At 33.2% G+C, this 11949-nt stretch overlaps 1 protein-coding gene across 2 annotated transcripts in view; it reads left to right on the top strand.

Moving 5' to 3' along the window:
• The window catches only part of LOC106689795 (uncharacterized), a 17391-nt gene extending 8552 nt beyond the window's left edge, over nucleotides 1-8839 (top strand). Inside the window, exons 2-3 of one of the 2 annotated variants that reach the window (XR_010843436.1) lie at nucleotides 2692-8177; nucleotides 8265-8839. Coding sequence is in view for 1 of the 2 variants with exons in the window: in XM_014434978.2 (XP_014290464.1) it covers nucleotides 2722-5601 (2880 nt within the window). In the remaining variant the exon portion in view is untranslated. Of the gene's footprint in view, nucleotides 1-2691 lie in introns of both variants that reach the window. The other variant, XM_014434978.2, reaches the window with a different exon arrangement.
• The last annotated feature ends 3110 nt before the right edge of the window (nucleotides 8840-11949 follow it).

Genomic DNA, 11949 nt, shown 5'->3' with positions numbered 1-11949 from the left:
AAATTATAACTTTAAATTAAAACCATTTGTACCTAACGAAATATTTAGTTTTTGTTCCCGTATTAATTAAAAAAGTTCGAACCTAAATTCAACCATTCTAAGGTGTTATAAGGATTCAAAGGAGCCATATGAAGTAATGGAAAAATTTAAGAAATATTTTGTAATTTACTATAAGTAACATATTGCATTTATGCAATACCTAATTTAATAATACCTTTGCCAAACTATCATCACTCGCCATAGTCCTGGAAGTATGTATCAACTGCGCAGTGCAATCAAAGCACATGAGATCCCTTTTTTACGACATTCATTATCCTATCTACAGAACTAAAGCATTGAAAAGTTACTTTCATGCATGCTGAATTCTCTTCCTACATGATATGAATTTAACTACACAATCGTATAAATGTCGTTAAATAATTTAGCCACCTCTGCACCGATACCTGTCAACAAAGGGACACCTTTGTTTGTATGCCACAATAGTCTTGTATAGCACAGTTTTTCCCAACTAGTTAATGGGTACCTCATGTCGAAGAAGCAGAAGCCATTAAGTCAGGTACAGACCGAAAGCGATCATACGTTAGAAAGTTTCCCACCCCCTTAGGGCTTAGGGGAAACGTTCACCTAGTCGGCGTTATAACTGATAACCAATGAGAAATAGGATTCCAAAAAGGTGTCACCCCTTTCTGGAATAAGTGGGGGGGGGAGGAGTAAAGCGAATATAGAACACAGAAGTAAGAAGACCGAAGAGGAGAAAAAAGGCAGTTATCTCACCTTAATTTTTGATTATTTTTATGAAAACTATGTATAATTAATAGTCGAAATGGATGGGTCTGCCAAGTATAGGGAGGGGGGATAAAAAATGGCGGCGGTTTCAAAGCGATAAAAAAAACAAATTTTTCATTCGGAGCTCTATATGTTAAAAAGTAGGAACAACACATGAAAACTTAAGAGAACGTCATTTAAAGAAGAGTAAATTTACTAAAATAAATGATAATAAGAGTTATTTACGTCAAATAGTGAATTTATTTTGAAAAATGTATATCTCAAAAACTATATGACGTACAGATGTCTATCAGCACTCAAATTAAAGCTAGTTTAATGAGCTATAAAGTAGTGTATGATGTTTATCTTCGTAGGATTAATAGTTTACATGAAATTTGCTAAAAATAAATTGATTTATAGTTGTTCGGACAAATTTTCATTTGCCAAATTCATATTCATATGTGAATATCATAAAAACTACTTGCCTTACGAAGATAAGTGTCATAAACTACTTTATAGTATGTTAAATTTCCTTTACTTTGAGTGTTGGCAGACATATGTGTGTCTTATGTATCTAGAGATATATTTTTTTCAAAAATCCAACATTTTATACAAACAACTAGAAATTAACATTTTGTGAGTTTATTTTGTCAAATATCATAAAAACTACTACTCCTACAAAGATAAACATGATTAACTGTTTTGTAGTAAATTTAACTAGCTTTAATTTGAGCGATGGCAGACATCTGTACGTCCAATGGTCTCTGAAATAAAGTTTTTCATAAATCAAATTTACTGTCCGAACAACTATAAATCAAATTATTTAAGCAAATATCATGAAAACTACTCTTCCTACGAAGGTAAAGGTCATAAACTTCTTTATATTCCATTAAACTAGCTTTAATTTGAGTGCTAATAGACATCTATACGTCACATTGTTCCTGAGATATAGATTTCTCAAAATAAATTAACTAACTACTAATCTTTCAGTAGATTTTTAAGAAATTTTGCTTTTTAAAAAGCTATATCTCGAGAACTATTGGACGTATATAGCTCTTTTAGGGCTAATAATTCATCAAATTTACTCTTCTTTAAGTAGTGTTCTCTTAGATTTTCTAGTATTGTTGGTAGTTTTTAAGATATAGAGCTCCGAATGTAAAATCAATGTTTTTTTAAGGTTTTGAAACAGTCGCCATTTTTTAATCCCCCTACCTCTACTTGGCAGACTCATCAATTTTGACTAGTAATTATACATAGCTTTTATTAAAGTAATCAAAAATTTGGGTGAGATAACTGCCTTTTTTTCTTCCCGGCTCTTGTACTCGATGCACTTCTACGACGAAGACGTAACTACACACCATGACACGCACCAACCAACTAGCAGCTATTTAGATATATTAGATAACAATTTATAATATAAACAATATTTTATAGCAAACCATATTCATCTGGATCATTTCAATCATATCATTGCAATAAACTGTAAATAAATACTTTGTTCCTTGATATACTTTATATACTATTATATTACCTACTACCAACCCTGATTATACTATATAATTAATGGTAACCATATTTTATAAATATAAATGTATTTAATTGGTAACTGGTAAACACAAAAATAGGCCTTTGGAAAAGAATTCAATTATAGTTTAATAGTTTTGCAGGACTCGGTCTAAACTGATTAATTAACTTATTTTTGGATAATTACCTTCAGCGATTATCTTGGCAAGCCGACGACAGACACATTGCATACTAATATCTAGAAGGATTTTTAAAACACCTTATTAATAACCAGACTGACATTTGTCAACAAGATAATTTTTAGAGTAACAGTAATCGCCCTTAACTGTTAATTAGTGGAAGTTTTTTTTTCTAGGTTTAGTAAATATAATTATTAATAAAATATTTTGTTAATTCTTTTAGTGCAATTCTTAATGAGGAAGAACTACAAGTATGTCTATTCAACAAGCAGCAAATGCCACAGGAGGAACGAAGGAGCACGAAGGTGGAGGAGCTAGGAGCTGCATGCATGGCTACCTTTGTCAGTTGCACTTGTGCACTTTGAATTTCTTGCGCGCTTATCGCAGTGGTTACGAGTTCGAGTTGGCGTCCGAAGTTAAGAATATAAAGGATTTTGACGATATGATTTTAAAGTACAAAAACGAGAAGGGGCGAGATATAGGACTGTACCTTCAATCAAAGCACTTTCAGAGCTGTGACGACAAGGTTCTCACAGAGAGGCTTCTCCTCGATGGAGTAAATGAAATCAAACTGAAGGAAGAAAGGTTTCTGCTTTCTAAGTATTACGAGTCCTATCTTAAAAATGGAATAGGATCCAAGGAGGATTACTTCATCGTTTATACGAACCTGGGCTTAGATATCGAAAATCTTTCGAAAGCAGGTATTGATGTTGTTCTGCAGTTGCCCGAAAATACCAGCCGTTTCTTCCAGATCAATTCAGAAGGGAAAAGCGGTTTTTACAAATTGTCAGTCGATGAAAACCACCATTTATATGAAAAATTGTATAAACTCTCAGATGCTTATAAAGTTGCGTATGAATTAGTTGAGAAAATAAAAAGTCAAGAACGGAATTCAGGAACGAAATTAGAAATTAAAAACGATGTATTGAAGAAATATAAAGACTTTCTCGGTTTGAGAGTACTCATCAGGAATAAAGATGTCGAAATAAATAATGAAAGACAGTTTTCTGATGAATTCATTTCATGCGAAACTAAATCTCCAACATTCAAGGTATTTAGAAACATATTTAAAAAGTTGTATTTCGAGGCAATAAAACCTAACTATGAATTCACATCTGAAGAAGATTTTCAAGACGATTTGAGGAAAAAGAGGATTATAGTGTCCAACAAGTTTCGGGAATTAGATGGAAATAATATGATAGAGTTCCCAGACCCATCGGGATGTGTGAAAAGGTTTTTTGAACAGTTTGTTTTAGCTGTAAAGCAGCCAAACGTGGCAGAGCTTGAGAAAATAATAAAAAAAGAAATTGAGGAGATCTTCTGTTTAAAAGGTACAGATTTAATTGTTCCAGTAATCAAGTCAACCATGCTTGATTGGATGAAGGAAAAAACAGGAAAATGGTTGAACAGAGATGATGCCGAGTCAAAGATTCGAGAAATCAAACAGAACATGGAGACATTGATGACCAGGGGTATCAGTGTGGAATACCAAAGCGAATTAAAAAGGACGAATTGTATTATACAGTGTAAGGAACTAGAGAAAGACAGTACAGTCAAAGCCATCAGAGATTTCTTACACGATGAGTGTGAAATTATGTTGATTCGCTCAAATCAAAGTTTGCTCTCTTTAATAAAAGTTCATCAAGGGATCAATTGGATGATTGAACGCTATGGCTTAAAATGTTTGGAAAAGTACGATGACCTACTTTTTCTTCCGTTCGGTAGCCTGGCATCATCAGAAAGCGTTAGAAATGATTTAAAGAATAAAAATTCCTTCAATCTTTTGGTTAGTATCGTTCAAGAGGCTGCACTTAAAGAAGGCTGCCATGAATGCCTAAAGGATTTGTTGGATTCGTTTGTGTCTAAAAAGAGAAAAGCTATTTTGGTCTTTGAAGAAGTCGTTTCAAATTCGATTGAAAGTATTATAAAAGATATGAGGTGCGAAGAGCGGGTATTCAACCGTACAGAAATTATTTTAGACAGCTCGTTATCGTTCCTTCAATTGGACGAAGATGCCCAAAATCAGTTGTTACAAATGAAAGTGGTGAATTTCCAGGGTAAATTGACAAACTTGTTATTATTTTCATCTCAAATAAAAAATATAATAGATGAGGAAATCCTTCTTAGCCTTGTACAAAAAGCACCTATTAATATTGGAAAGATTAAACAAGAGATCGGTTTTACAGATTCTTACGTTCCAAGACTATTGTCCTTCGATGGCAGCCCTTCAGAGACTTCAAATGAGCCTACAACCTCTACTTTAATTTCCGAAGACGACCTGTTGTCGAATGAGTTTGGTAAAGTTCTAATAATATCTGGGGAACCTAATGCTGGTAAGAGTTATTTATTATCGAGCTTGTCAAAGAAACTGAAAATGAAATATCCAGCTATGTGGGTGTTACAGATAGATTTGAACGATTATGCTTTTATTTTCAATAAAATGGCTTTGTACACGACTTTAACGGAGCAGTACTCATACGCCGAAGATACCGGAAAAACAGTCAAATTTATGATTGAAACAGTATTAGGGGGGCCTTTGAGTACTAAGATAACTTCGGGATTTGAGAAACAACTCCTCAGACTCGGTTTCAGGGGGGAAATACAATTGGTTTTATTGTTGGACGGATTCAGCGATCTATGCAAAGATGGTTCTAGATTCGCAAAGCAATTGTTAATGGGAATGCAGAAAACTAAGGTCGAGATGTTAATTATTACAACTAGGCCCGAGAATAACTGTGTTTTAGAATGCCTTGAGGGAAAATATTTTTCATTGGGTTCCTTTGCAAATAACAATGATCTGAATTTGGTTAGGCTAACCTCTGCTATCAAATTACCAGAAAATCTAGACGATATTTACAGATCAAAATTTCGTAAGCTAGAGAAATTTTTATCAAAATATTGTATGCCGAATGGCATTGAAGGATATCGGAACGACAGATTAGGCAAGGGAGGTGAAGAGTTGTGGCGGGAAATTCAAAACCGCTTCGTGTCTGGTGTGGAAAGGTCGCTTGCAAGAGAAATATTTCGTGCCACCGATGGAAATTACGGTTCAGCATCGTCTGCTCAAATCATAATTAATGCCATCTCATACATATTTAAAAAACGTTTGGACGTTACTACCCGCCTGGAATGAAAGTCAGATTTTCGTATAATAAGTCAAGTAATGCGTTTTTATGTAAACTGTATGTTACATATATAAGAATTATTAAGATTAAAACATATGTAGACGTAAGCGTTATGGTTATCGTTCTAGCAGTGGATACAGTCATTGGAGCAATGTTATCCTTTAAGAAGCAAAGTAAGCTACTTAGAAGTTAAATGATAAACTCCCCCCCTCTTTATAGTTGTAATATTTACACAAACCGATTTTTTTTATAAATTCTGGGCTAGGGGTGACAGTTTATAAGCAAACCATAGCAGCGTACACCGGATCCTGAAGAACAACTGCAATGCCGTCTTAAATTTTCTATGGCTGCATGAAATCAAGGATTTGGCCGCTCCTACCCACAGAGGGGAGGGGGTATTTCATCACTTACAGCCCTTGTCGCAGATATCCCAGAGCAAGTAAAGACCCCTCATCAACCAACTAGTATGGTCTTCACCATTCTAATCCACTAGTATCAGCCTGGACTGGGTAGCGACGAGAAGGCAACTGGATGTCACCTCGGCAACCAAATGTCCGAGATCAGCGTAATATGTTAATATATGAGACCCCCAAATCGCTGTTCTTAGTATAATTAGTTATTAGCTATTAACACACTAATTCTACGTGCCTTAAAACAAAATTAAAATTGGTTAGAGAAAAATATAAATATGAATAATAAAACCCAAGAAAAATAAAACCCAACGGCTAAATGCCTCCATATATTGAACCCCAATTTCCTCAACCAATATTAAAAAACTTTTCAGCTCAGAATAAAGGGCTCCTGCATTAAACCCCTTACGTTGTTAACAATAGTTTTTAACAGCTAACTGCTGATTCGGTTTAGAAAAAATATTTTATTTCTACATACCTACTTTATAATTAAAATTCCTTTTGGGCAATTAAAAATTTAAGTTTGTTATTAACTATTAATAATAATGATTTTCAGAACTAATCGAATATGATATTATAATCAAATTACTTTAAATTGTTTTGGCATTTTTAATTTTATTCTTCTAGCTTTACTATGAACAAAGCATTTTTAAGATGTTTTTCATTAAATTTATACATCTGTGGCTTCTGAAAAAAACGCCCTATGCCCATTTTTAGTGGTTTTAGTTTTTTATATAGTACAGATGTCTTTCAGAGATCGTACTTGAGCCGTCCGTGGCGCAGTCGGTTAGGCCTAGGTCTATCGTTCTGAGATCTACGGACAGTGCCGGTTCGACTCCTGTATGGAGGCATTGAATTTTTCATTAAGTGGCGGTCCCTCAAAATAAAAAACTTTACCCCCCACCATGGTTAGAATAGGTTGGTCACCTGTAGATAATTAGGCGAACATAACCTTTGTCGTGGATTGCCTTAATAGAAAAAAATAAAAAAATATTATACTTCTACATACCAAAATTAATGAAATCTGAAGTCTGTAACTATTGTTTTATAGTACAACTTCTGTCCATTTTCGTTTCTGAAATCCTTCAATTTACTTCGAATTAGTTTTCTTAGGACCTCGAATTTGGACATTGATTAGTCTCACTCTAATAAACATGATGATCTCTAAAGAAAAATTATAAAATTCTAATTGCGAGTATAGCATTATTTATTTATTATACTACGTTAACTAATTTTCCTGAAAACACAATGCATCCGACCTGTCCTGTATCCTGTTGTTCAATGTCCTTTCTGGGGGAGTCACCTCATCTGTCATCTTCTAACAGACACTCTTATGTACCAGAAATTATGGTATATTTTCTCTTTGAGCGTGTGGTTTACCAGTTTTCTGGTGCCCTGGATCCAGGAACCCTTAGGTGGAACTATATAAAAAAATATTGATATTTTAATTAATGTCTACCTAAGGTCTGAGCAGAGTACAAGAACAGACCGGCGGATAGTGTAGTGTACCTGTCACCCTTGACCGACACCTGACCCTAGCTCGCCACTACCATAAGAAAATAAAGCTGGTTAGGATCAATGCTTACTGGCTTAATAACCTACTAACATCTCCTAACCTTTTTCTCATCCTCAAATTATTGATAGACAAAAGTATTCTCAGACCAGCCCTTCTCCAGGAGCAAATGTTGCACTATTCTGGCTAGCGTTGCACGCACAACAGTGAAGAAACTCCAACAGATTCAGGTTAGTAACCTGAGACTTATTGTAAAACGACCTACTTTACGAAGAGCGAAAACTGGTGCATTACGACACTTGGACTCCCGACGGTAATGGAATTCACCTCTTGGAGGCACATCAAAGTCTTAGGTCGGAGAATAGAGTCCGAGGGATCTTGTCAATGAACCCTTGAAGCAAGAAATAAACATTGATATATATTTAGAAATTTTTAATTATAATTATCTTAACGCTATATGAGGTAAGAGTATGTTGACTTGGCTTTAATCTATTTGTTATCAATGATAAAGATAACCATTTCAGTTTATATCTCTTTATTTAGAATGTGTCTGTTTTTGAATTATTTAAAGACATTTATTTGTGACAATAATATGTTATTATTAGCAATACAAGACTAATAAGAGAAAACACAATGTGATTATAGATAGATGTTCAATCAGGTAATTGTTTAAAAAAAAGTTTTAATAAGAAATTGTGATATATTATAATTGTTGTATGCATGGTATGTATTTGAGAATTCGTTTTAGATATCTGAAGATGGGTTGACAGACCCGAAACGTTCTTATCGTTTATTAATGATATAAAATAAATGGTTGAAACAAGCGTGTTTTTCATTCATAAGTTCTAATTTAATAATATCGTTTTCTGCCTTCCCTCTTTGTGAATTAGAAGGTAGTTCTCAAATAATGGGTAATTTTCAGCTCTCAACTTTCCAACATTAAATTTAATTCTGAAAGTTCTTAAGTTAGTTCTAAACTAATACCACTATCAAGAAAACTTGAATGTACCATCTAATCATAAACTTAAACTTGAAAATTTCGCACCCAATACATTGAGGTCAGTCTCCAATTTTATCTACTTTATAGGCTCTATGTCCTGTAAAGTTGATAAAATTTGAAATTTTGGTAACAATTATTACCTTTGTAAATTATTACAATCACTATTTATTTCCATGTTATATCAAGTATGTGTATATATATGTATATATTAAGCTTAGTTATAATAATCGAGATTTTTATTTTATTTACTGAACTGCATCATTATTGTTATTTATTATAAGGAAACATTAGTCATAGAATAAATAAATTTGTACTTAATTTTATTTAAAATTATTTTTATGTTTCCCAATATTTCTTCCCTTCTCTTCATTTCTGTCGTAAGTGTAAGAATATCGAAAGTTCTTTAATTCCTAATGCTATCCGTCACTACATGCATGTTTTCTTAATAATCATGGAATTTATTCCAACATACCTAAAAATTATGATAAATTTAAACATTCATATATCATTTACTGGAAAAATTCTAATTAAAATAATGTAATTAAATTAAACACTAATACCAAATAAACACAAATCAATTATAAAATATGGTGTTAACAGGACCAATTTTTGGAAGGTAGCTGAAAAATCTAATCTGTTGTAGTTTTTGGAATTTTAACCTCAATTATCTGAAATCAGATGAGTACATGAACACCTAAAAAAACAAATGCTTCAATATTTTTTTTGCCGTTACTTGATATCTTTAATTAAAAAATTGGTTAACTTAAATAAAAAAGGTGAAGTTAATATAAATCATAATAATTGAAAAAAAAAAGTTTGTTTGTTACATTTTTAGTTTGAAAATATTCTACATTGGGAAGAATATGGGTTTGGTAGTACCCGTATTTGTGTCGCAGCATCGACTATATAAATTATTTGTTTCTCTTTCCCCTTTTTGTAAATGTTGGCGGTTACCTGGGACAAACAATTATTGTTATCAGTTCAATGGTTAAGGCCTTATCCGAGTAAACCCGCTGGGACGATGTGGTCACTCTTCCACACTACTGCTAACAACAACTCATCCTTGGAAGAGAGAAGCCTTTAAGTCTCTTTACGCCGCAAAGCTTGTGCAAAAACTATTTATATAGGTTCTTTAACAAATTATTCTCACAAATTATAACTCGTTTCATTTTGTATGATAATATAAATTTGAAAATAACTTACAGAAAATATAGTCATTCTATTAATATTTATGTTACCGTCTAAATATGAAATTGATATGAAGAAGGTGAGATAAAAAATTGAAAAATTAAAAAAAAGAAAGAAATTTTTTGTATATCTTCATCGAGATTTACAACTTTACGTATAAATACATTTAGTAAATTTGCTGGAAGTTTATATGGAGTGATACAGGCGTGTAAAGCAACTGCCCATTGGTAGCACTCTACTAATGTTTTTACATTAGAAAATCTCGAGGCTATCTTCTTTTCAGGTGCCTCGGAGTATGAGGAAGTAAGGTTAGAAACTAGTGGGTTTGGGTGTTTAGAGAGTTTATAATGGAAGGAATGATATCTGGTTCGGGCTAGATCGGTTACATATGGAACATTAAGGTCTTTTATATGATTTTAATTGTAACAAAGTAAGGAGCATTGAGGATTTTAAATTAAAAAAATAATAAAAATAATGTCGTAAGTAACGGTTGCTGTAGTCGATTCGGGAAATCTGAAGGTTTAAGGGCGGCCGTGGTTGGCCTACAAACTTGGCATTCTCGTCTCAGAAGGGGTGTTGGTTCGAATTCGACCTAGGCGAGTTGACTTTTATTTCGTGGTGGGCCCTCAGAAGGAATCTCGACTTTCCTACTTTGGCTAGAAAAGAATAAACCGTCGACGGTTTTCTCATCTAAATTAGAGAACTTAGGGCGTTAAACCTAAAAAAAAAAAGAGATTTTAAGGAAGGAATTCAACCTCGCGTTGACGAGAATTTTGAACTAGACATTTAACGTCGCAATGATTTCTAAATTATAAACGATGCTTTTTCCGCGATGATTTAATGTCACATCCATCATGGCGTTCGTTCTACCTGATGGAAGCGAACAATCGCTATTGTGTGGGCCGTTCTATATACGTTACTCGGCATATACAGGGTATTGAGGTTATAATGTATATAACGTATTTTTTAATCAAATCTTCCATCAAAGACCTACAAACTTCTAAACTGGGATTGTCAATATCCACGTTCTGATCCGGGCAGCTTGTAACTTTTGCACCAACATTTACGGCTATCAAGTCGTCAATATAAAATCCTGTTTGTAAAATAATATGAGACATTAATCATTGATTGAAGCACTTTATACTTCATCGATTGGATATGTTTCGTTGAATATCAAAAACTTATTTGTTCCTCGTTGGCCCAAATTTTCTGAATAGTTTGCTAATATTGAATTAATAGCCTATTATGCTTGCATCGAGAATTACAAATGGATTCAATAGAGAATTACATCGAAAAACGGTTCGCTATGTTCCACTTCCAGTTGCTGGCAGTTAAAGGAGCTGTGAACTACAACCTGGGAAACCCAACCTCAACCCGAAGACTGAAGCCCAGGCTGCTGCAGGATACTCTGTTGTAAATTCTATATTCATTATTCACACTACCACTATTTTACTTATTATTATTATTTATTTTTCTCTTCTCTCGCCCCTTTTTCAAATTAACTTGTTTCCTTTTACCATTAGAAGGCAATTGTTTGTTTTGTTAAGTCTACAAATATCATTATTTTTTGTTATTTATTTTACTTTTCTCTTTTATTAAGAAGCATTATTCTTATCTATTTATTTTATCTTTATTTTTTTTAATTATAACATTGTATAAAGTTAGGAGTGTCTTTTGTACGAGACTATACCCCTCCCCATAATCCACTGTTAAAAAAATATATATATGATGTAACGGTTATATAAACCATGTAAGGCTCATACCAGGCCGATCTGGTATAAAATAAATAAATAAATTAAAGCCTATTGTGTACTGAAATATGCGATATTTAGTTTAGAAGCGGTCATAACCTAAAATTAAGGTTGAGCTTAAATTCTGATCACATCAGTTCCTAATTTAAATTATAACAAGATACTGGCTTTGTTGCTTCTTTTCTGGCAGCTGCGGAGGTGGTTGGAAGCTCTTTTTTTATGACTTTATCTTTGGCATATAAGATAAAGTCCTTCGATCAATGATCAATGTTCTATATTACGTCAGAAACAAGATTTTATATCGACGACCTGATACCCGCATCAAAACGTGGTTCCTATGATAGGAAGTATCTACATACGTAGGATTTTGATGGAAGATTTAAAAAAAAAATAAAAATAATACTTAATGCATTAACATAGAGTAAATTTGTCGCCTAACACATTTTTCTCAAAATAGATTTGAGTCCACCAGCACGTTTGAGAAAACGATTTTA

The sequence above is a fragment of the Halyomorpha halys genome, unplaced genomic scaffold (assembly GCF_000696795.3).
Source record: "Halyomorpha halys isolate HHAL.00 unplaced genomic scaffold, Hhal_1.1 Scaffold1469.1, whole genome shotgun sequence".
Classification (NCBI taxonomy): domain Eukaryota; kingdom Metazoa; phylum Arthropoda; class Insecta; order Hemiptera; family Pentatomidae; genus Halyomorpha; species Halyomorpha halys.
The sequence above is the reverse complement of the archived record's forward strand: the minus strand, read 5'-3'. Positions and strand labels throughout refer to the sequence as shown.